A 24,672-nucleotide genomic window follows, 5' to 3' on the forward strand; every position below is an offset into this window, starting at 1 on the left:
GTTATGACTCATGGGAAACTCTGGGTTTAGATGTCACGTTGGCTTTATCTCAGTAACTATAAGGTTTTAAAAGGACTTTTTCTTAATAACGGAATGTTTAGAGCTCGGTTTCTTTAGTAGTAAGTTTGTACGTCTCAAACGTCTAGGACGCATAGTAAGACAATTCGTGTGCAAACAAAAATAAGTATTATAATAAAGGAGTGAACAATAAATCCATAATGTAATATGTCCAGGCAAGTGTCAACTTATATCTATCTATCTATCTATCTATCTATATATCTTTCTATCTATCTATCTATCTATCTATCTATCTATCTATCTATCTATCTATCTATCTAAGTTCTTCCACACTGACCGAATCAATCATTCATTTCTTTTTGCACCTTGCCTCATACACAGAGGCATTAACATTTTAGAATAGAAAAGGGTCCTGTCCAAACTGCTGCTATAAAATTAGAAGCACACAATTCCCTAGAATATCATTACTCATGGAATTTACTAAAGTAGTCAAACCTGCTCATTAGAAGGGGGTGTCCCGAAACTATAATATAATGTAATACAATTATAAACATGTACACTCTGATGTTAAGTTTCAGTCTAGGTTGTCTGGGAGAATCTGTTTACAGCAGTGACAGTGTAGTTTAAGTTAAGGAGGCCATCAGTCCAAATGCTGTTGTATATAATTAAAATAATTATTTTGTATCATAATCCATAATCATTTATTTTATTTGAAAAGCTTACTGTTGAATTTTCAAGAATCTGTGTGGGTTTTCCAACACAATCTCAAGGCAATTCATAACTATTTTAAGTTTTGGTGAATTGGTGGCTAATTCCTATCTCATTCATATGTATTTGTATGATGTGCTTTGTCTCACTGGTCCTGTGATGTGACATATATTTTAAAGTAGCATGTATTCCAATTACAAAACCTGCAAATTGGTAGTAATCCTGAAAACCTTGATTAGCTTTTTCAGGTGTGTTTGATCAGGGGCGGATTTAGTGAATTGGGGACCCCAGGCAAATATAGGAATGGGGCACTATACATTTGCACACGTTTACTTAGATCAACATTGAGGTCCTTTTTTGTCGTGTTGCTTACTGCTGCACAATGGTTCCACATTGTTGTGTCCAATGTTTCTACATTTTTTTTATGTACATAATATATAATGGGATTCTTTCATTCACATTTACATTTATTCATTTAGCAGACACTTTTATTATTTCATGTTGTAGACCACAAAATAGCAATTAATTTCCTGTTGAGATACAAGTTTTAACAGAAAAACTCAAAATTGAACCTTTAAACCATTTTTTAAGAAAATGGATCAGAAGTATAAATTATTATATTATTTAAAACGGATTTATGTGGGTGAATTGGTCTGAACAAAAACTGCAGACTGGATTATTGAAAATGCACATTCATTCTCTGCCAGTAGGAGGTGCTTTTGGAACTTCAGAAATATAGTGGTTTCCCTGGTATTGGCTGTAAACAAAGCAGCTCAGCTAATAAATTATACTTTATCAGGTAAAATGAAAATGTGATTGAAACTTTTCTGAAGAGTTTCTGAATCAGTTCCCTTCAGAGGTTCATTCATAAAAAACCTGAATTAGTGAGAATGAGAAAAGTGTGAAAAAATATAACCTATATTGACGAGAAAAGTCTACTGATGAGTTACCAGCATAAGCCTACATTTAATTTTAGTCATTTTAACTTAGGGCTGTAAATCAATTAAAATATTTAATCGTGATTAATCGCATGATTGTCATGAGTTAACTTGTGAATAATCGCAACTTAATTGCACATTTTTATTTGTTCTAAATGTACCTTAAATTAATACTTTCCCCCCGGCTTCACAGACAAGGCTTTAGCTAGTCTCAGACTAAAATGCATGTTTTAGCTGTCTCAACTGAAAATATCTTGCTCTGACATATCTTAAAAAATGTCAGTGTCATTGTTGTGTGTCAGGATGCATACCTGTAACTTTTTCTTCTAAGGCATTTTTGTAAAAGTTAAATATCTTAATTTAACTAAGGCCTAGTCAGTGAAACTGGGCCTTCAAGTTTTTAATCTAATCAACATGGGCATGGACAAATATGGATGCTTTATGCAATATATGTTTATTATTAGTGAAATCATAGTTAACATTGAGCATGAAGAGTAGACATGTTTCATAGGTCATAGATGTTTATTAGACTCATGAAAAAAAAAGAACATAGAAATACCAGGTTCCTATTACTTTTCTTTCTTTGCACTGAACAATTTACTTTATTTTCACACGACAGGGCAGGTCACTTCTTCTGAACATGCAAAATGCACATTTATTATTTATTATTACCTTTGTTTGCCTCTCGGTGCCTATAACGACTCATCGGCAGAGTGAGGATCCATCTGCATCTTTATTCAAATCGTGGTAAACAGGCAAAGTCATACACCAGCAAACACAACAGAGAAGACAATCCAAATCATAGTCAGGGACATGCAAGGGTCAGGGCAGGCAGCAAACAATCGTAGTCAATAAAACAAGAGCAAAGAGTTTGGGGAAATCGGCAGACAATCAATATGAGAGAAACAGTCCAACGTACTTCACAGAGAGCTCAGACACGGAAGGAAACCGCTCAGAAGTGTACACCAGGGCAATGCAAGACTTAATAATGAGGTAGGATCTGGGAGCTGCTTAAATAGTCCACTGATGAGCGTCAGATGCAGGAGTAATCAGGGCCAGGTGTGTGTGTGTGTGTGTGTGTGTGTGTGTGTGTGTGGTCCAGATTGTAGTTCAAAACTCGGGCGAGAGTTCCCTCTGGTGTCGAGCGGGAGGAACTGCGGGAGTCTCGGTCGTGACAGTGCCACATACTGTATTTTGATATAGCTAAATTCTCAAAACTGTTTTCATTGATATATTTTACTGTTTCTGTTGTCAGACAACGGGATGAATATGAAATAGTGACTGAAACACGACCCATTAAGACTAGGGTGAAGTCAGCTAAAATGGGCCACGTTTTGGTAAATGACTTATAATACCATCAAATAAGCTATGCATGAGATCTAATGATATTTTTATAAATTAGCATGGGTCTCTTAAATATTTATATATATTTTTAAATGTCAAAAAATATAACTGTTTTCAAATTATGAGAGTTAAGGCCCGTTCACGTGAAAACAGTGTACACCAAGGACGATAACTATAAAGATAACGATAAAGATATAGTTCTAAAAATCGTTTTCAGTATTAAAGAACAGAAGAGTCCACACCAAAACTGCCACGATAAAGACAAAGAAAAACGATATGGTTGGAATCACTTTTAAAACGATTTTTTTCCAGCTGATGAACGATAAAAAATTGACAGCCAATCAGAATCCATCCTGCTGTAACGCGTTTGAGAATTTAAAGCGGCAGACGAGCGTGCGCTTAGAATAAACAGGAGATATCGTTCGCTGGTGTGGACGCTAATATCGTTATCTTTATAGTTATCTTTATAGTTATCGTTCTTGGTGTGAACGGGCCTTTAGAGTATCAGCAGGTACATTCTTGAGCTACGGCTCAACATTCAGGTAAAATGGGCCAATATAAAAAGAGAACAACACAGGTAATTTCAACTGAAATAATTTTATTTTTAACAGTAAATTGACACTATTGTCTTTATTGTGCCATAGCAAAACAGTAAAATTTTGAAATATGTTTACTATTTAATATCGACTCCAGCTTTGAATGGTAGAGTGTATAATGTTACAAAAGCTTTTTATTTCATGTAAATGCTGATCTTTGGATCTTTCTAATCATCAAAGAATCCTGAAAAAATTTACTCAACTGAATAAAAAAAAGTTTCTTGAACAGCAAATCAGAATATTATAAGTTTAGCTTTGATCACAGGAATAAATTACATTTTAAAATACATTCAAATAGAAAACAGTTATTTTAAATAACAAAAAATATTTAAACATTTAAAAAATGTAAAATCTCACTGTTCAAAAACTTTTGACTGGTAGTTTATGTAGTTTGTATTTTTTTTTTTAAGACTAGATTTTATACACATACACATCTCGGCCCATAAACCTATTTTCACCCTCAATTTCTGTGTAAAAATTTGGTCCTCAGGAGATCGAATACTGGGGCATTGGTGAACTGGATCTGGAAGCCTGCTGTCTCGAATTGTTCCTTGAGTGCAAAGATGAGTGGGAGCAGAATATGTCTGGCCAGTCTAGTAATGCAGCGTTGTCTGGAAAGATCTTGGTTGTGGGCAGTGACCTGAGGAGGTTTGAGGGCATGTGGTGTTCAGATGTGCGCAAGTTCATGTGGCAAACTCTTGAAGATCCCAATCACTCCAAGTGTTCCAAAGGTGTAGCTGTGGTTTCCGTCCTGGACATTTTAACCTATATTGTGGCCATGCAGCCGATAGTGAACATTCTGTCCTGGACTCTCTGGAGCTCATTTGTATTATTTTTCTTCTCAGTGGAGTTTGTCCTAAGAGTCATAGCAGCTTCTCAGCCATGGAGGTTTCTGGGAAACCGTCTGAACATGATTGACATGGCTTCTATCTTGCATTTCTATGTGACGCTGGCCTTTGAAAGTGTGGATGAAGATGATGGGGAGGAAAACCAACATCTGGTTATGGTGGGGAAGGTGGTTCAGGTTCTCCGGTTAATGAGGGCCTTCAGGGTCCTGAAGCTTGCTCGACATTCAGAAGGAGTAAGAGCTTTTGGAGAAACTCTAAAGAAATGCCAATGCGAGGTGGGTCTGCTCGTTCTTTTCATCACTGTTGGAATATCATTCTTCTCGACTTTTATCTACTACACTGAAAAGGAAGACGCTTTGTCCAAACTCTCTTCTATTCCAGTTTGTTGGTGGTGGGCTATTATTTCAATGACTATGGTGGGCTATGGGGATTTATATCCACAGACAGCAGCTGGGAGGATTGTAGCTACACTTTGCATTCCCTTTGGGTTGCTTGTGGTTTCTTTACCCATCACAATCATCATGAACAACTTTTCAAAGTAATTTGATAAAAATACACCTAAGAGTCGCCTTTCAGAAGCTAAAACATAGTAAAATGTCAACAGTTTCCTTGTGGTTTAAAATGTTGGTTTGCTTTTGCAATCTAAACTTTTTGACAATCTTGACATTTATAAAAAAAAAGAAATAAAGCCATCCAACATCTTTGTGTCAAATACTTCATTTCTAAACAACTCAACAAATGAACATGACAAATGAAAACGAGCACCACAAAATTCTTTCTTTTCTTCAAAAAAGTTTAATAGTAGTTCTATGTACAACAAATGATCATACTTAATATTCAGTTCTTCAAAGAGGCAGATTGATCAAATCTGAAATGAGGCAAAATACTGAAGCAAAACTAAAGCAGAGAAGGACCAACCCCTTCATAAAATCCTCATCTGCAAAAAAACCCAACATTTCATATTTAGATATGGGAATATGACTCGATGAATTCTAAATAAAAAAGCAAATTAATTGTACAAATACCAAACTATTTGTAAAATGCCAAAACAACTAACAGCAATGAAACATCAAATCATACATTCATTTTTTGTTTTCTTTTACGATCCTGCATGCTGTCATAGCTCTATAAAATAATCTTGACAAGTTTCAAATAAACATGGGTTAGAGCAAAAAATAAATAAATAGAATTAAGCATATATTCATTTATCAGTATATGTATTTTTTTCTAAATAAACAATGTATATTTGGCATTAGATTCATCCTTATTATTGATATATTTAATGATTCAAAACAAGTTTGAAGCCAAACCATTCTCAAAAACTCACTGTTAATAGCCCATTTATGAGAGGTCTCACTTGTTCAAACCACATTACATCAGATGTGCTGGAAAACAAGACAAAAAAGAGAAAATCCCTCCCCTTGACAAATTAGTCATGAGAAACTAAGACCAAAATATTTTCATACTGGGATTATGGTTGACCTTTGAGACCAAAAACTGTGAATACACAGCAAAACTGCCTTGAATCCCACCTCACGCTCTGAAAAGTCAACGGAGCACCACAGACAGACCTCAACATCCTAAAGAATCATTATTTTCACATAGCCTGCCAAAGAAAGGATGTCAAATTGTGTCTGTTCCATGATCAATGAAACCCTTCAGGTTATTGCTGAACAGGCAGCGAAACATCTGTACTTAATTTCTACAGCTGAACACTGATTCAACTGCCTATAATACTCTGATTTCTTTGCAGAGAAGCCTTGAATAGGTGGATAACTGACTTCTCTTGGGGTAGAGAACAACTGATAAAGGGTATAATCTTTCATTTTGTAATTATAAGCAATTATATATATCTTAAAAAGATTATCATGCCATTTGGAGGGCAGGCAGTGAGGCCTATACTCTACTGAACATATTGTTTCTGTATGAGTGTGAGTATATGCATGTTGATTGTCCTGGTAAAACCAATCCATGCCTATATGAATCCAGCACACCTCTATGACAAAAGCACCAGTTTTAACCTCTCAATTGTCTCAATGTATTTTAAACAGTTGTTTACATTTTCACATTTTCAGTAAAAGAAATAACAGCATTGTTCATAGAACAATAGCTGTCTTTGCATTATGGAGGAGCTGACCCTCAAAGAGGAGAATCAGAAACTAACATAACCTATTAAAGGGCTTCCCTGCAGTACGTCAGTAAACTGAAAGTGGCAGCGCAGTTTTTTTTTTTTTTGTTATGATGTAATGCGTTTGCAATGCGGCTTTACTGTATATCCGTGCACACACTGGCCACAACTTTATAAAATGTTTTTTATAGTCAAGAAATATCCTCTGGAAATGCAATGAATAAATAAACTGCAACCATGTTGAAGAAAGCAGCATTGCTGGTCACCAGCATGTGTGAAGTGTCCTTTTTAACTAGCTTAACCAGCAGAATTGCTATATAGCTGCAAATGCAGTTACTACAGCAATTTTAAATAAATAATTTTTTATTTGAATCTGACGATAGTTGAGCCAAATGTACAGATCAGAGTCTAAAAGTCCAGGTCTAAATCAGTTTTGGAAATAAAAGGTTGTTTATGCGTTTTGCCTTTGTAGGCCAACCTATGTAGTATTTCTTGCTGGTGAACAGCAAAGCTATGCTGGTCCACCAGCTAGACCAGCATCATACCAGCTCTAAATCATCTTTTCAACAGGGTTGCATGGCATATTTTGCTATTCCTCAATAAAATCTATTCACAAAAATGGGTAAACATATAGTTTCTGTGAATAAGCGTCTCTTCTGAAACTCAAAGTCAGACTAGAGCTGCTGCATAGTTGAAAGGCATGACAAATCGCTCTGTTTGCCTTGAACTGATTGCAGAGAGACTCAGTGCTAGTAGAGAGACTTTACTAGCACTAGTGTAGTGTCCTGCCATTAATACCACACACTAAGAGGTAATGACACCATGTGCCTGCCATGTATTTATACACTATTGCACATTCTGGCAAGTCTGGTAGAGTGTGTAAGCACGCGAGAGCTGGACACTGGCATTTAGTCTGATATTGTGTATTGTTTCGTAGAGATGAACAATGTGAAGCCCTCATGTGTCCGTCTTAACAGAGGACAGATATAAATCAAAACTGAAGTTACCTGCATTTAACACTTTCCTCAGTCTTAAGGTGCGGTCACACTAACCAAATTTCAGATGGTGCAATGAATATGGGCAACAGGATATAATGTCACATATAGTTAATAATAAATAATAAATCAGAAAAAAACACGTTTTTAATCAACCCAGGCTTATTGGAAAACCGTTCCTGTGGTGACATTTCTGCAAAATGATATCATGTTGCTTCTCCCTTGTTTCACTGTAACTTCAAAGTGACGACTAGTGAGTGGCGGTAATAGTGCATTTAGTTTTATCCAAAATAGTTATGAATTAATAACACACAGTATTTTGTATCACAGCAGTTCTGAAATTAAATATCTGTTGAATGGCACTAAAAGGTTAATGCTCTGTCATTAGTAAGACGTTACTACACTAAACCCAACCAATAGTGTTAACAAACGCAAACATGAGATAAAAACACTGAAGCATCCATGCCATTTTTGTTCAATTATTCTCTTGAGACTTGTCTTTTAAAGGACTCGTTCTTATGAACTTTATGGTAATTTATGGTAACTTTAAGTTTATGTTATACCGGGTGCGCTACCGAGCAAATTCATTACCTAAGAAAAGCCATACATAAGGAGCTGGTTATGAAATGTGTTTGTTTACAAACCATGTACTATGGTAAAAGTGTTCTGAGGTCGTAACATAGTACTATTGCACAAGAAACCACACACAAATAAGTCTTTATTAATCGTTAGTCTGCACCGTAATCAACTGGAAACTGCAATATTGACTCAGGCCTCCCTCGATAGAAATCGGAAATCAGGGCCCTTCCCCCCATTACTGCGCCCCAACATTTTTGGAGTTTTGGAAAAATGTAAGTAGGCACGTTTTTCCAATTTTAATGTGACCGCACCTTTAGACTTCCATATTGATAAAACACTATATTAATACCCCTAATAGCTGTCAATATTTATACTGAACACATCACTATCACACAGTCCTGATGAAGTACAGAACCCAAATTTGCACAAGATAATCCAAGAGATGACGTTCTAATCAAAATACATTTCATCAAAATATCAATGTTCCCACCAATCATGCATCTGTTTAAACATTTTTTGAGCCCCTACATGATCAGATGATCAGAAATGCATGACGAGAAATAATACTGCAGGGTTTCGCCAGTCTTTGACATTTCCTCTGCATAAGTCGTATCTCATGCAAATCATTTTAAGTCTCCAACACTGATTATAAGGCACCTATGGATGTTTCCACCTTTTATAATCACCAATATCTAGATCTCTACTTAAAAAAAAAAAAAAGACACATGGCATGTGTCAGTTGATGGCACTCTACAACTATTTACATTTACACAAGCAGCGATACATCTAGCCACACCTTTTCAGCACTGCCTGAACACATTATTTTATGACCATATCTTTTAAAACAGGGCTGGAAGTTTCTCTGAAAAAGGACCTAGTTGTAAAGTACTCTTAAGTTGGACTAAAATATGCAAATCATGGAAAAAGACATCTGTGTTGTGGGCTATCATATTTTAGCTGTTATACATCCTTATAAAATGTGCAAGATGATAACTGTACCTCAGTGTACATATTTAGCAGCAGTTGGTAGCATGTCAATGCCTTCCCACTGACTTACAGTTGCCATGAAAGGAAACGCAACAGCTGTGAAGAAGAACCTCAAGCAAAAAAAAAATAAAAAATAATATTCTGTATCCACCTTTTATATGAGTTTAAATAACTCTCTCTCAAACTATTTGGACTAATTGTAAAGCATTTATAATTTCTTTGTATATGCAGTGCTTACAATACATTGAAAGAAGAACTGAGACAGCAATACTGAGCCACTACAGTGTGTAAAAGCACAGTATTACACACTCAACCTATCTCACTTCTCCAAGGGATAGTTCACCCTAAAATGTAAGCAGTTACTCATAATAAGATGTTTTGCAGAATGTCCTGGCTGCTTTTGTCCTTGCAGTGAGGTGTGGAGACCCAACCTTTCAAGCTCTAGTCCTACCATCTGATTTATTTATGTATTTTTTAAAATCTTGCCAGTAATTTTGGCATCATCTTTTTCCACTGTGTAGAAATAAGCTGCCTGGATATTCACTAAAGAGCTCCTTTTGTGCTCAATATGAGGATTATACCAATGGAGATCAAGATGATAGTAAATCATTTTAGGTTGAACTATCCCTTGCTTTAACTGTGGTATTAAAACTAATCATTACCCAATTGACTTTTTTTCCTGTACAATGAGACTGATTGTACTTCTAAAACAAGCTGAAACATTTATTGACAATTCCTTCTCTTCTTCTGATTCTTCTTCATTTTTTTGTTTTTGTTTTATTTTTTCCTTTTTATTTAATTTTTAATATTTTTTTATTTTTTTGTTTTTTTGCAAGAGCAGGGCAGTACATTCACAATGCTTTTTGCGTAAGATGCTGTAAGGCTGCCAGGTAAAGGAAATAGCAAAAAAGCCAGGGATTTATATGCTGCTTTCTAACGCCTTATGAATTTAAGCAGCAGTTATGCTAAGAGGATAGACAGTACCGCCATCTCTGGATAGTTAGGCCTGGAACCAGGGGAAAAATCCCGGAATCACAGTTGTGGACAGTTAAAATTCATCATTGTGCCAGTAAAAATAAATAATAACTGCTGTTAAATAGCTGCTGTATTTACAAATATAAGGTGCTGAATCTAATGCTGCTGTTGGTTATTATTTAGTCCACAATAAAGGTAATAAAGAACTTAAAGCCAAATTCAAAATAAAAAACTGAGTTGTTGCCACCCAACTGAAAATATGGTATTTGAATTCAAGAATTCATCATAGAGACCCCTATTGCACACCCATGTTTCTGTTCTCAAAAGTGGCAGATGGGCACAATGTTGTGCAAATGCTGGACCGAAAAACTGTGATATACAAAAATCATAACTGTCTAACCTAAAATACATGAATTTTTTTTCAACAAACCAGTGACCGTAAATATGATAATCTGAGATGCGTTGAGACACCGTGTTAAACCTCCCTTTAAAAAGTCCACAGGTGGTTTATAGTGCTGTGCAGAAAGGAGAGGAGGGGGCTTCTACATTTTAGAGTAAAAAGCAGCACCATTTACAGTAATATTATTAAAGTTTCTTTTGCACCTTTATATGTCACAGACTACCTTGAGTGGTGAACACTGAGGAAGATTGGTGTTATAAATACTTCTCTGTAAATGTTTTTGTGTAAAACCGGCGGTCAGTCAATGAAAGTCAAGCTATGACTGAATGATATCGAGGCCTTTTTGGGCTGAATGAACTTTAAACCTTAGCAGTTAAATAAAAGGACTTCTCTTTGACAGTGCATTTAAGTCCAGAACTAGATTTAATCTCTGTAAACCCTGAAGCTAAAACTAAATTGAAGTCTAGAAGCAAAACCTTCATGCGAATCCCCAACTGCGACAACATCATGAGGATCAAGATCAACATTTCCGTTGGAAATACAAATGTGGATCATTTAAGAAGTAGAACTGCTTTGCACAACCTTTTAAGCAGTAAAGACTTTGCAATCTTAAATTCCCTTATTTAAATCTAAACTCCATACTAAGTCAAGTTTAGAGTCGTTTTATTTTTCTGTGTGGATGAAGTGACTACGTTGTGACATTAGTTTTGTGCCAATGCTATAGAATACATTTTCTGAAAGGAGTGTTAACTGTGCCTATGCTGAGGGCTAGACTTTGGCTTTGTTCAGACAGGCAGCAAAATTTTGATTTATTAATTTTTTTTGCAATCCGATGTTTCCAAAGTACATCCCTATGTAGTCAGTTGAAAATCTTTTAGAATGTGTCTGAACAGATAGATTACATTAAAGATTAAAGAAAGTAGTTTTTTGTCATTCCAGAAGTATCGCAAATTGTATGTCTCTTTTTCTTTTACTTTTATAATAAATTATATGACATTCACCGGAGCCCCAAAGGGGACATGGAAATACAAATTATATTTCTAAGCAAAATAAAGTATTGCATTCCCCCCAGACACAAATGTTTTCCGAGTGAATGGGAAAAAATAAAATTCTCAGGAGAATGAAAAAGTTTTGTGCAAGAAAGCAAAAATGTAGTGAGAGAAAGCAACAAAATTTGGGGGAGCGCAAACATTCTGTGAGAAAAACACAATGTGAATTTTTTTCGCAAAACTTTGAGAGAATGCTAATTTTTTGTGCAAACGCTTTATGAATGTTTTGTAAGGGAATACAAACGTTTAGTGACAGAAACCAACATTTCTTAGGGAAACGCAAACATTTTGTGAGAAACACAAATGTTTCGCAAGAAATCATAATGTCCACGTTTAAAAAATAAATGCAAAGTTTCTCAGGGGAACGCAAAGGTTTTGTAAGACAATGCAACGTTTAGTGAAAAAAAGCAACATTTCTTAAGGGAAAGCAAAAGTTTAGTGAGAAACAAATGTTTTGCACACACACACAAAAATGCTTTTTAGAGAAACAAACATTTTTTGAGAGAACGCAAAGTTTCTAAAGGGAACGCAAAAGTTCTGTGAGAAAACAAAACATTTTTAGAGAGAATTCAAAGCTCCTCAGGGAAATGCAAACGTTTTGCGCATGCAAAAAAAAAGCACACAACAGTGTTGTGATAAAATGCAAAGTTGGGAGCGTAAAGTTTGCAAGAAGTTTTGGCGAGAGAACAAAAAAGCATTGAATTATAATTTCCATCAGCATGTCCCTAGGGCTCCATAACATTCATGTCATTAATAGTGAGTAAGTGATTTCAGACACAGCTTATGCGTGAATGTTAATAAGAATTGCTAATATGAGCTAATCGCTCTCACACATCTCATGAGTTCAGCACCGTGGCAAGATGTCATGATAACTGTCCTCTTTGCATCATGCTGATGCTTATATCACTACTATTGCAACTGCCTCCTAACTGTGTCCTAAAAATGGGATGTGAAAACCAAATCGGATTTGTGTGCAGTGTGAACAAAGCCTTAGTTTTGGCCTCTGAATGTACTAAAACTGATATACAAACTGGGTTGCAATAGCTGCAGGTCTTGGAGTGCATAGACTGCCAAGACCTCTTTGCATTGAGCTCTGTTTGAGGCATATATAAACTCACCACTATTCTCAGCTCAGAGTAGATGATGAGCAGAGGAAGAATACTTGTAACAGATGTGAGTGCAGTGGTGACATGGAGCAGAATGGGTGTACCCTGTTGGTGAAGCGCACTGGTGAGGCATAGTATATATGTGTTTCATAAACGGGTTTGGGCTTCAGGGATGTAGATCTCTATGCTGTCGGCCCGCTCTGTAGCTGAGCTCTGACGGAAAGAAGCAGCCCGTTTTGCAGCCAGGAGCCTGCGGCGGGCCTCTTGCCTCTGTCGGTCCTGCAGATCCAGGGATCGCTCACGCATGACAGCTCCACGACCTTTAGGAGGCCTCTTTGTAACAGGAGGCGGCCATTTTCTTTCCTGAGATAAAGAAGTAGAGTTCATGATCATTTCCTTGGTTTTTTAGAATGTGTGTCAATGCAACACATCAATTTAGTGCAAATAATTATATAAAAAAAAAAAAAAAAAAAAAATATATATATATATATATATATATAATTAAAAAAAAATTTTTTTTTTTTTTTTTTTTAGTGATTTTCACATTTTTTTGCTATGTAAATATATATGTGACCCTGGCCCATAAGTCGCTGGGGCATATTTATAGTAATAGCCAAAAATACATTGTATGGGTCAAAATTATTGATTTTTCTTTTATGCCAAAAATCATTAGGATATTAAGCAAAGATCATGTTCCATCAAGATATTTTGTAAATTTCCTTCTGTACATATATTTAAAAACGTAATTTTTGATTAGTAATATGCATTGCTAAGAACTTCATTAGATTTCCTCAATATATTTTTTTTTGCAGCCTCAGATTCCAGATTTTCATAGATGGTTGTACCTCGGCCAAATATTGTCCTAACAAACCATGCATCAATGCAAAGCTTATTTATTCAGCTTTCAGATAATGTATAAATTTCAATTTCGAAAAATTGACCTTCGTGACTGGTTTTGTGGTCCAGGTTCACATATACTACCAGTGTTGGGGAAAGTTATTTTTTAAAGTAATGCGTTACAATATTGCGTTTTTTGATAAAAGTTCTATTTTTGGGCAAATATAAAAGCCCTTTCACAACAAAAGTGAAATGAATAAGCCTCAGGCTGAAGGAAATGTGAAATTCAAAAAGCTCAAACAAATCTTTCAGCTGTGCTGCCATTCTGGATTCCAAATAAAGAAAAGGACACAAGAAGAAAGTTCAAGACTAAAAAATCTTTGAATTAGTATGGTTTAAATGGGTCACTGAGTCAGAACTGGTTGTGATTAAAAGGATTATATTGTGACATAAAGGATTTTTGTGTTAATGTAATCATTCCAGGTTTCCGTAATAATTCACTGTTTTTTTGATTTTGAGAAATGAATACATTCATAACGTATACATAAACATTGTAACAGAGATGAACACATTTTCTGAAACTTAATTTACTTTTTTTTTTCGTCTGAAACTCTCTACAACTTGTATTCTAAAACGAATATAGTTTTACTTGCTTTTGACATATGTGACCGAACTACAAACATTCCAGTGATGTCTGTGAGAAAAGGCTATTCGCTCGAGGAGCTTGTGCATCCTTGCCAGCGTACACTCACACAGAGTGCTTTGCTTATGCTCATGCACATCAGCTATTCAGCCGTGAATACTGAATTTTTAACATTATATTAATTACATACATGTAATTCATAGACATCCTTAATCTCCAACAACTTTCGTCAATAACATTCAACTCTCAGTTGTTCTGTTGTCTGTGATCCTTTATCTGAACATAGTACTGTTCACACACACACACACACACACACACACACACACACACACACACACACACACACACACACACAGTCTGTGATGCCCCATCTACCTTCTTCTCTGGACTCTCCACTATCCTCCACTCATTACTCTTGATTTGCTGCAGCTCATCAAACTTGGCAGTGACATCATCGATGGAGAGCTGCAGGAGATCCCAGAACCCAGCCAGGTCCTGAGCTGTGGGACGGGGCATAGCGCTGGGGTCCTGCACACAACCATTATATGTTACACACACTTCTCAAAGAAGAACAACAGTTATAAGTCACAGCTTTACTCGTAAGTTTACACACCCCTTGCAGAATCTCAGGGATCTTTTTTTAAAAAAAATTATACAATCAATTTAAAAAATAAGAGGGATGATAATGCATTTTGCTTTTTATTTAGTTCTGAAGCTATTTGACATGTATGCATATATTTGCATATGTACATTACCTTGGTTCATATGTTGCATATTGAGTGTAAATGAATGTTTTTAGCCTGTTTAAACAGTAGTTGTGTGAGTCTCTAGTATGTCCTGAGCAGTGAAGCTGCCCACTGTTCTTGACACTTCTTGACACTCATACACTATCGATTATCACAAAAACCAAAGAGCAGGAGGCAATACAGAGCTGTAACTTTTTGAAGAGAATCATTTGTTTACTTTAGTCTTGGGTTATGGAGTTTTTTTCAGAGCCTTACAAAATAATAATAATAGTAATATAAAAACGTATGAGAAAGGAGTATAAACTTATAACCCCTTGAAAATAAGGATCCTGATCACTATTTACGCTTCACTGCACCAAGTGCCATGAATTAATAAATTATCATCAATAATCACTAGAGGTCACTGTGGTCCAGCTTCACTTTCATCACCTCCTCTCCAAACAGTTTGCCAATGTCATGAATACTATTCATTAAAAATTGCACAATAAAATGTCCTATTTAAAAAAATAAAAAATAAAAGATTGATGTGTGATGAGCTATTAACTGACAATGTTCTGTACATTTACATCATAACTGGAGTAAATCGTAAAATAGTAACAATCAATGATTGAATGAACCATTTTTTCAGTTACAAACATAATAGTTGTTATAGTTGTTATTCTGGCTATGTCCTCTCTTCTCTGTTTACAATGCTAAGCTAATCTGTTCATTCTCGTGGAAGCTCATACTAGAGAGGACAAGCTGGTCTCTGCCTGTCCGTGTGAATGTATTACAACATCCATCATTTCACAATCTCCAGAGAGAGAGAGAGACAGAAACAATCACTGACCACTAAACAAACCCTTTAAAGTGTCATTCAACCCACAAAGTACCAATTAATGTCAGGATCTTTTACTTTCACACAGCTCCTTTCAGGCTGAAATTATATTTAGTGGAGATGACATTGAAACTAATCAATGTGTAATCCAGTGAACTAAACAGAGTAAACATACTTGTTAGACAATTTTTGTTTTATTCATTAAAACGATACATTTACTTGAGATGCAAAAATGCACAATATATTTAGATCTATTATTAAATAATATCTTGCTTTAGTACGTTTTTAAGGTTTTTAAGCATAATGATCAAATTTAGTACAGTTAACTATACAAAAAATAAAACTGGCAATGTGAAAAAAATACTTTTTTTCATTAAAATAATATCGCTTACAGAATTCATTGGCTTTTGAGGATCTTTATATATATATATATATATATATATATATATATATATATATATATATATATATATATATATATATATATATATATATGTTTAATGTTAAAACAATATGAGGTGCTGAAAAGCTGGTATTTAACCTTAAATAATTCATTTTTCACCTAAAAACAACGACTTACAAGAAAATATTCTGTATTTAATAAATGAAAGGTAAATACTCTCATAAATACTTCATGATGAACTACCTGTCAAAGAGGCAAACTGAATCAAATATGACAGAACTGGTGCATGGTTGATGTATTTTATGAGGCAAAAGGGGCATTAATGCATATCTCATGGGGATCATAGAAATGCCACATACCAGATTTTGCTGACACAACCAGTAAAACTGCTGGAATTTCTGGGACATGAGGAGGTGAGCACTGCCCACAGCACTCCGGATCTTCCCAAGAACTGTAAGACATTGTTCCCAAGAAATATATGCATTATTAAATTATAATATGTACATATACATCATTTTCTTTGAAATAAAAAAAAAATTAAAAATACACACACACACACACACACACACACACATATACACAGCGGGTAAAATAAGTATTGAACACATCACCATTTTTCTCAGTAAATATATTTCTAAAGGTGCTGTTGACATGAAATTTTCACCAGATGTCGGTATCAACCCAAGTAATCCATACATACAAAGAAACAAGTTCAGAAATTAAGTTATGTGTAATGAAATGGAATGACCCAGAGAAAAAGTACTGAACACGCTTACTGAAATGTATTTAATACTTCGTATGAAAGCCTTTTTTGGTAATGACAGCTTTAAGACGCTTCCTGTATGGAGAAACTAGTCGCATACATTGCTCAGGTGTGATTTTGGCCCATTCTTCCACAAATCCTGAAGGTTCTGTGAGCCTCTTCTAAGAACTCTGATCTTTAGTTTGTTCCATAGATTTTCTGTTAGATTCAAGTCAGGTGATTGGCTGGTCATTCTAGCAGCTTTACTTTCTTTCTCTGAAACCAAATGAGAGTTTCCTTGGCTGTGTTTGGGATCATTGTCTTACTGAAATGTCCACCCTTGTTTCATCTTCATCATCCTGGTAGATGGCAGCAGATTTTTATCAAGAATGTCTTGGTACATTTTTCCATTCATCCTTCCTAAGATTATATGAATTTTGCCAGTGCCACACCATGATGTTTTTGGGGTGATGTGCAGTGCCATTTGACCTCCAAACATGTTTATGGTGTTTATTGTGGCATCCGAAGAGTTTAATTTTGGTCTCATCTGACCAGACTATATGCTCACAGTATTTCAAAGGTTTGTCTAAATGTTGTGCAGCAAACTTTAAATGAGCTTCAACATGCTTTTCAGCAATAGAGCCTTCCGTGGTGAACGTGCATACAGGCCATGGCACTTGAGAGCATTACTTACTTATTGTACTTATTATTTTCTTTGAAACAATAGTACAAGCTAATTCCAGGTCTTTCTAAAGCTCTCCACAAGTGGTCCTTGGCTCTTAGACAACTCTTCTGATAATTATTTTCACTCCTCTGTCAGAAATCTTGTGAGGAGCACCTGGTCCTGGCCGGTTTATTGTGAAATAATGTTCTTTCCACATCCGGATTATGGCCCTGACAGTTCTCAGGAGTATAAAAATCCTTCTGTAAACATTGCCATCAGTATGTTTTGCAACAATAAGTTTGTGAAGGTCTTGAAAGAGCTCTTATCTTTCATGAAATGTTTCTTATGTGACATGTTGGTCATGAGACACCTTTTTATAGGCCATCAGTTGGGACTGAACCAACTAATATTAATTTCCACTTGACAAGGGGCAGGATTGCTTTCTAATTACTGATAGATTTCTGCTGGTGTCCATGCCTTTTTTGCACCTCCTTTTCTTCATGTATTCAATACTTTTTCCATGTGTCATTTTACTTTATTACACAGAACTTAAAGTGTTAGTTCACCCAAAAGTAGCACATAAATTACTCACCCTCAAGTCATGCTAAGTGTATATGACTTCTTCTTTTTGACAAATCCAGTCAGAGTTATATTAAAAATTGTCTTTGATCTTTCAAGCGGATGATGTATGGAGGTCGGCTTTTCGCATGTGCCGCTCAGAAGTGATGAAAGCAGAAGCGCAGTGGAGAGATCAAAACAAAACACTGATTGGAAGTAAAAAACAAGGATTTGTAAAGAAGAATGTAAGAGGATTTCGATTTAAGCCAAGAGGAGACTGGTTTTCCTTAGCTAAAGTAAACTTTGCTTCCTTTGCTCCTGTTAACAAACGTTGGTTTTCACGAGATTAACCAGCGCATGCACAATGCTGACCTCATACATCATCCGCCCCGGAGCTGCTTCCGTGTACAACTGTTGGTGCAAGCTAGATTAAAGTGATTATTATGTTTTGAATATGGATATTTTTCTTACAAAAACGCTTGATTGTGCCATCCCAAAGAAGCACGAAGTCACTTTTACGGACTTTTAAATTAAATGTTCCCTCCTGGTGGAATGACCTCCCATCTTCAAGAATCGGCTAAAAACACATCTCTTCCATCTTTATTTGACCCTCTAACTTTAGCACTCACTATTCTAATTCTATTCTTAAAAAAAAATCTAACTAATCTTTTTATATTCTATCCGTTTTCTTTTTATTTATTAACAATTAACAAAAGCAAAAAAAAGACCTCTAACACTAGCTTGCTCTATTCTTTTCCTATTCTATCTGTTTCTTTTTATTTATTATATTATTTAAAAGCCCTTGCTACGTGTACTGCGTTTAAGATAACTGAGACTTGTTATAGCACTTGTATATCATTACACTTTTGTTGATTTTGATTGCTTCCATTGTCCTCATTTGGATAAAAGCATCTGCTAAATGACTAAATGTGAATGTAAACAGCTTGAAAGATCAAAGATAATTTTTTATATAACTTCCAATGGATTCATCTGAAAGAAGAAAGTCATATACTGTACACATAGGATGTCTTGAGGGTGAGTAATTTATGGGCTAATATAAAATTTTGGGTGAACTAACACTTTAATTTCTGAACTTATTTGTTTTGCTTTCTTTGTATGTATGGATTACTTGGATTGTTATCGACATCTGGTGTAAATTTCATGTCAACAGCACCTTTAGAAATATATTTACTGAGAAAAATTATGTGTTCAGTACTTATTTTAAATATATATATACATACTGATTAGAGCAGCCCAATGTCATGAGAACACATAACTATATTACAAGGTGGCAATTTTGTATGAATTTGTCCAATTCGAATCATATAAATATTAGGTTGTATGAATTCATATGAATAAGTCACCAAATTGTTACAAACTGAGAATGTGTTGGTTTTAGATTCATTATCTGTTTCTTTGATATCCAGCACACTCACTCTCCTCTGATAGGTCGTGCTCCTCCGCCTCACGTTCCATGTCTTTGCACCATCCCTCCATCCTTTTGGTCTCACTGTGCAGAAGCTGCATGAACCAGCTGCCGTCGCGGTGGTGTGGCGACACACGGCCGGACTCGGCTGCTTCATGAGCGGGCTCCACCAGCCAGGGCTCGGGCTGTGGACTGGGCGGCCCGCTGGAGGGTCGGTAATCCTCACGGTAGCTAAAAAGGCCCTGTGTTCGTACAGTCCGAACCACGTTGTACTGTGTGGGCGTACTGGGTTCAGAATGCCGCTGAAATCCTCCAAACTGCAGACTCTTGTCTTCGGTCGAAGGAAACCCCTCCAGCTCCAAATCGGCCTGAACTGCCGTCGTCACACTGTTGGACCGTTTAAAGCGGCCAATTCTGAAAACAAACATAAGAGTGACAATATTAAAGAGAGCTTGCATACAGAAAAGATATAAACATATACTATTTCACTTTGCTTATTTTTCTGAGCTACCGGATTTAAAGGGATTATTAATTCAGGATAACCTTAGTTCTACGGACCAAATGTCCCGTAAACTTACCTCTTCTCGTCCTCTACCTGGATACCCACAGACTGATACTGTGGGAGACCTTTACTATCTGTCTCAGAATCTGTGGCTGCTTCCACCTGAAGAATAAGAAAATGAAGAGATCAAATTTGCACAGAATGAATGAGAACACACACACACAGTAATAAGTATCTGAGGAGAAGTAAGAAGTAAGAAAATATTGCTGCAAGCTGAAATTATGGGGCCAAGGACATCGCTAATATTATGTACATTGCATTAAGCATGATCCAAAGAAAAAAAGCACTATGACTTTTATGTCAATTATTGCTGAGTTTGCAGTTTAACCATTACAAGTTTTGACAAGTAATTCTGCCCCCAAACTCTTCTGGTATCTCAAAGGGTGTGTTTCCATGTTAAGGGTATAGTTCACCCAAAAATGAAAATTCTGTCATTAATTACTCATGCTAATGTCATTCCAAACCTGTAAGACCTTAGTTCATCTTCGGAACACAAATGAAGATATTTTTGGTGAAATCCGAGAGCTTTCTGACCCTGAATAGACAGCAACGGTGTCCCAGACCCAGAAACATAGTAAGTACATCGTAAAATAGTCCATGTGACATTAGTGGTTCAACCATAATTTCTGAATGAGAATACTTTTTGTGCACAAGGAAAACAAAAGCAATGACTTTATTTAGCAATTCTTCTCCTCCAAATCACGTCTTCCGCCATTATGGAAAGCACCATGATGCAGCACCACATGCATGCATCCTTTACGTGCAGAGGTACTCTCAATACCTCTGTATGTGTGTGTGTGTGTGTGTATATATATAACGTGTACTGCGTTAGGCTAACCGAGACTTGTCATTTGCACTTACATATTGTCACTCTTTGTTAGTTCTGATTGCTTCTATTGTCCTCGTTTGTAAGTCGCTTTGGATGAAATTGTCTGCTAAATGACTAAATGTAAATGTAATACAATGTCCTGTGGGTGGCATTAACACATTAGCACAGACCCAGAAGAGAAAACAACAGCTTAGAGGCACACATATGAGACTTCCCTTAAAGAGCTGTCATCTCACAAACACTTATCTGAGGCAATTTATAGCACACTTGCTATAAGCACAGCCCCTTAAAGCAGCCTGCTCAAGAGCCCAATGGAGACACAGGATCCTAGTAACCAGTGTTGGGGGTAACAGATTACAAGTAACGCAAGTTATGCAATCAGATTACTTTTTCAAGCAACTAGTAAAATAACATATTCATTTTTTAATTTTTCGAGTTAGAGTTAATTTTTCAATAAAGTAACACCAGTTACTTTGTTTTCCCAACTCAAGCCTGCAATAATAAAATATGTTAAATAACACAAATAATCCCATTTTATTAACCAGTGCCTTTAGTTACTTTTTTAGGGAGAAACACAGTATTGTAACGCATTACTTTTAAAAGTAACTTTCTCCAACGCTGCTAACCTACTGTAAACTGCAAACATTGGAGAAATGGTTTATTGCTTAGTATAAGCCTTTCATACAGTAAATTGACCTTCCTCTGATTCCTGATTTTCTCATTTCATATTATTAGTTGTGGTGGTGACAGCTAGCTTCTTCAGCATCCAGAGTAATGACTCCCTGTAAATTGCATCGTTAACATACAGTAATGCATTTTAAACAAGTTCAAAGTTTTCTGGAGGTTTATGACTTATTGATGCATATTCAGTATTCCACATCTCTCTCAGCTAGTGCTGTAAACATGTCTTTAGTATCGTGGCTAAAATCATCTAAACTCACTAAAATGCATCTATAATTTTTCAACTCATTCTCACTCCCATGGGGCCCAATACTGATAGTGTTTATGTTCAGAAATGGTTTGGTTTAGTGGTAGGGGGTTGTGTTAGATGCTCTAAAATATTAAAATATAAAGGAGAGTCTTCCCAAAAATGTCAATTTACCCTGATATCATTCTAAACCCATACCAACACCTTACTGGTTTTTGCATGTCAAGTAAGTGCCTTTGAGCGTCTACACTAGTCAACATTTGAACTGGATCAAAACCATTCATCAAAGTTGTCCTAAAACCAAAATGCGTTCTTGTCTTAGGACAACTTTGATGAATGGTTTTTATCCACCTCAAATGTTGACTACTATAGTCTGATGTGCTCTTTACATGTGTGTTATAAAAGGCTAAATATTTTTCATATAAAGCGATTTTTAGGAAACTTGGATTAAACTGCTCGATTTTTACTTTTACAATCTTTTCAAGTGTCAATGTTTTGATGGAATGGAATTCCAATGGATGGACAGACATCTCTCAGGAAAATATCATCTTTGGGTGAACTATCCCTTTTAGGTGTATACTATAAAGTGATTACTCTAGCTGTTCAAACTGATGTTAATAACCCAACATATCATGATGACAAAAGCATTCCCAACAATACCATTAATAGATATATGATGATAAAAGTCCTAGAAACTTTGTATCAGCTTATTGACACCAAAGGTTTCTCACTGAAAGCAATACAGTAGTCTTACGAGCTACGTCGCAGTAAAGTGTTGCTCAAACAGTAGAACATGACGCTGGCAACTTCAAGGTCTTGGATTTGATTACCAATTGAATTGATAGAAATATATGTAAAATTTGATTGCAATGCAAATTGCTTTGGATAAAAGCATGTAGGGTGCTTTCGGACAGTATCGTTTGCTTTGGGAGTGAAAACAGGCTGAAATTTCTAGTGGTTCATCAGAACAAGAATCACATTTAGAGCCTTGTTTGTATTTGTTAGGTGTCGCAGAGGCAGGTTTAATGGTCGGGTGGTTTGAGCTCCGGATTTAGCTAAATAAGTCATTCCAGCCTTTGTGGATTTGGTTGTTAATGATCCATAGCTTTATAGGTGTAATATTTTCTTCATCTCAACAGCTGCGTGCTGCGGTTGACTGTTGGTCCTGTGTAGGAACAAGCCCACAGAGAGAAGCAGCATCATTAATCTTTGTTGTTCAGGGTCAATCTGCAATCTCATCTTCTCCGCCACAGAATCTGGCTATATGAGGAGTCTTTGTGTGCACTTTCTGGGTGGGTGAGTCACTGTCTGAATGCTGCCAGCTATTTTTGGATTTGAGGCGAGACACAAAGCCATTGGGTTTACAGAGTCGATTATAATGACACAAACCTAAAACCTTGAGGGAGGTTTACCTGTATCCCGATGGAAGAGCGTGGAGTCTTGAGGTATTCCTCTGCTTTGGACACCAGGATGGCCTTATCGCAGGTCTGAACGGAGCTGTAGCTCCCCGCAGAAGTGAGGCGCTTGGGTGCGGTTTCCATTGCTAGGGTCACCGCCTTTGCGCTATCCAGGCTGTCGGTGGAGGTGTAGATAACCCGGCCGAGGCTATCTGGTGCCCAAAGCCCTCCCCGTGATGGCCGACCCTCGTGGTACGCATCCTGCGTCGACTCTGTGCTGCTCTGGGCTGTTACAGAAATCAGCGGCTTAGTGGTGGAACGAGGAGGAACAGGTGGAGGGGTCTTCTTGTAGTCAGGTGTATATGTCACTACTGCTATAACGAAACAGATGAACGATATGTTAGATTAAATAGAAAAAAAGCATTTGCTAGATGTTTTTTTTGTAAGCTTCCAAACAACGGATGTAGATGGTTTGATCATAACAGAGCAATGGATCAGAGAGAAACTCAACCTTCATCACTGTTGTTTAGCAGATGTCTGATCATTGACTTTTCTAGGAACCATTTGAAAGCTTCACTATGCAACCTTTGGCCCTCTATCGGTTGAAGCATAAAACTTCAAGCTATTCACGGAGGGACATTGTTTTGGTAATTACTTTACGTGAGTTGGGCATTAGCTTCCCGAGGAGCACCGCTTTACTCACAGTTACAGACAATAGGAATCTCACTAACTACATCAGAACTTTCCCTACATCAAAAGACGGATATATGAAAAAAAAAAAAAAACCTTTCTCATGAGTAGGTGAGTAGCTTATATGGTCCTGTTGTTTTGACCAATTAACTCCTGACATTAAACATAACAATGGTTATTTACATCAGATAATGGCAGAAACATTAACTTGGAAAGGCTATTTGTAGATAAACAGAGCAAAGTAGTAACTGGTCTGGCATTGTCACCAACATAAAGACTGTTTTGTGAACCTAGTCAATGCACAGCAAATGCTATGCAAACTATGTTGATCCGTGTTTAACTCTGTCACTTTTCCTTTTTGCTTGCAAATGCTTTTCGGTTCAAGGTTCAGTTATTGTGGCTTCAAGCTACTTCCACTTTATAGCCTGACCTTCTTTCCTTTATTTATAGATATAATGTAAACATAAATCAGAAAAGTGTGCTATTAAATCCATCTTGACAGCTCTAAAATATACTATAGGCTTACCTTAACTTATTTCAATTTTGTTAATTTCCAAAAAACAAGTTAGTGTACATAGTGTAGCTTTAATAACAAGAGAACACCATAACCTTCAAGAATAAATCTTTTGAAAATGGAATAATGTGTATAGTGAGCAAATCGGACACTCCAGTGCTTGAAGTGAGCTGGTACTCTGCAAATCTGTGCTCTTGTGTTCACAGTATCTGTATTATTCATGCATCCCAGCAGCTCTTATAAAC

General features: G+C 36.3%; 2 protein-coding genes across 8 annotated transcripts in view; one reads left to right on the plus strand and one right to left on the minus strand.

Moving 5' to 3' along the window:
* Positions 1-4,037: 4,037 nt before the first annotated feature.
* LOC122141105 (potassium voltage-gated channel subfamily S member 3-like) lies at positions 4,038-5,638 on the plus strand. Its single transcript, XM_042747173.1, has 2 exons — positions 4,038-4,335; positions 4,450-5,638. Exons 1-2 carry the CDS (start codon positions 4,185-4,187, stop codon positions 4,992-4,994), a joined length of 696 nt encoding a protein of 231 aa, XP_042603107.1. The 5' UTR covers positions 4,038-4,184; the 3' UTR covers positions 4,995-5,638.
* The window catches only part of LOC109113829 (disks large-associated protein 2-like), a 116,355-nt gene continuing 96,910 nt past the window's right edge, over positions 5,228-24,672 (minus strand). For all 7 annotated transcript variants that reach the window (XM_042747167.1, XM_042747171.1, XM_042747166.1 and 4 more), the window contains 6 exons: positions 23,239-23,597; positions 20,086-20,171; positions 19,518-19,921; positions 16,477-16,568; positions 14,527-14,679; positions 5,228-13,034 (listed from right to left, as the gene is read on the minus strand). In XM_042747167.1, coding sequence (XP_042603101.1) covers positions 12,819-13,034; positions 14,527-14,679; positions 16,477-16,568; positions 19,518-19,921; positions 20,086-20,171; positions 23,239-23,597 — 1,310 coding nt within the window. In that variant the 3' untranslated portion in view covers positions 5,228-12,818. The remainder of the gene's footprint in view (positions 13,035-14,526; positions 14,680-16,476; positions 16,569-19,517; positions 19,922-20,085; positions 20,172-23,238; positions 23,598-24,672) is intronic.

This window comes from Cyprinus carpio, chromosome B20, assembly GCF_018340385.1.
Source record: "Cyprinus carpio isolate SPL01 chromosome B20, ASM1834038v1, whole genome shotgun sequence".
In the NCBI taxonomy this organism is placed as follows: domain Eukaryota; kingdom Metazoa; phylum Chordata; class Actinopteri; order Cypriniformes; family Cyprinidae; genus Cyprinus; species Cyprinus carpio.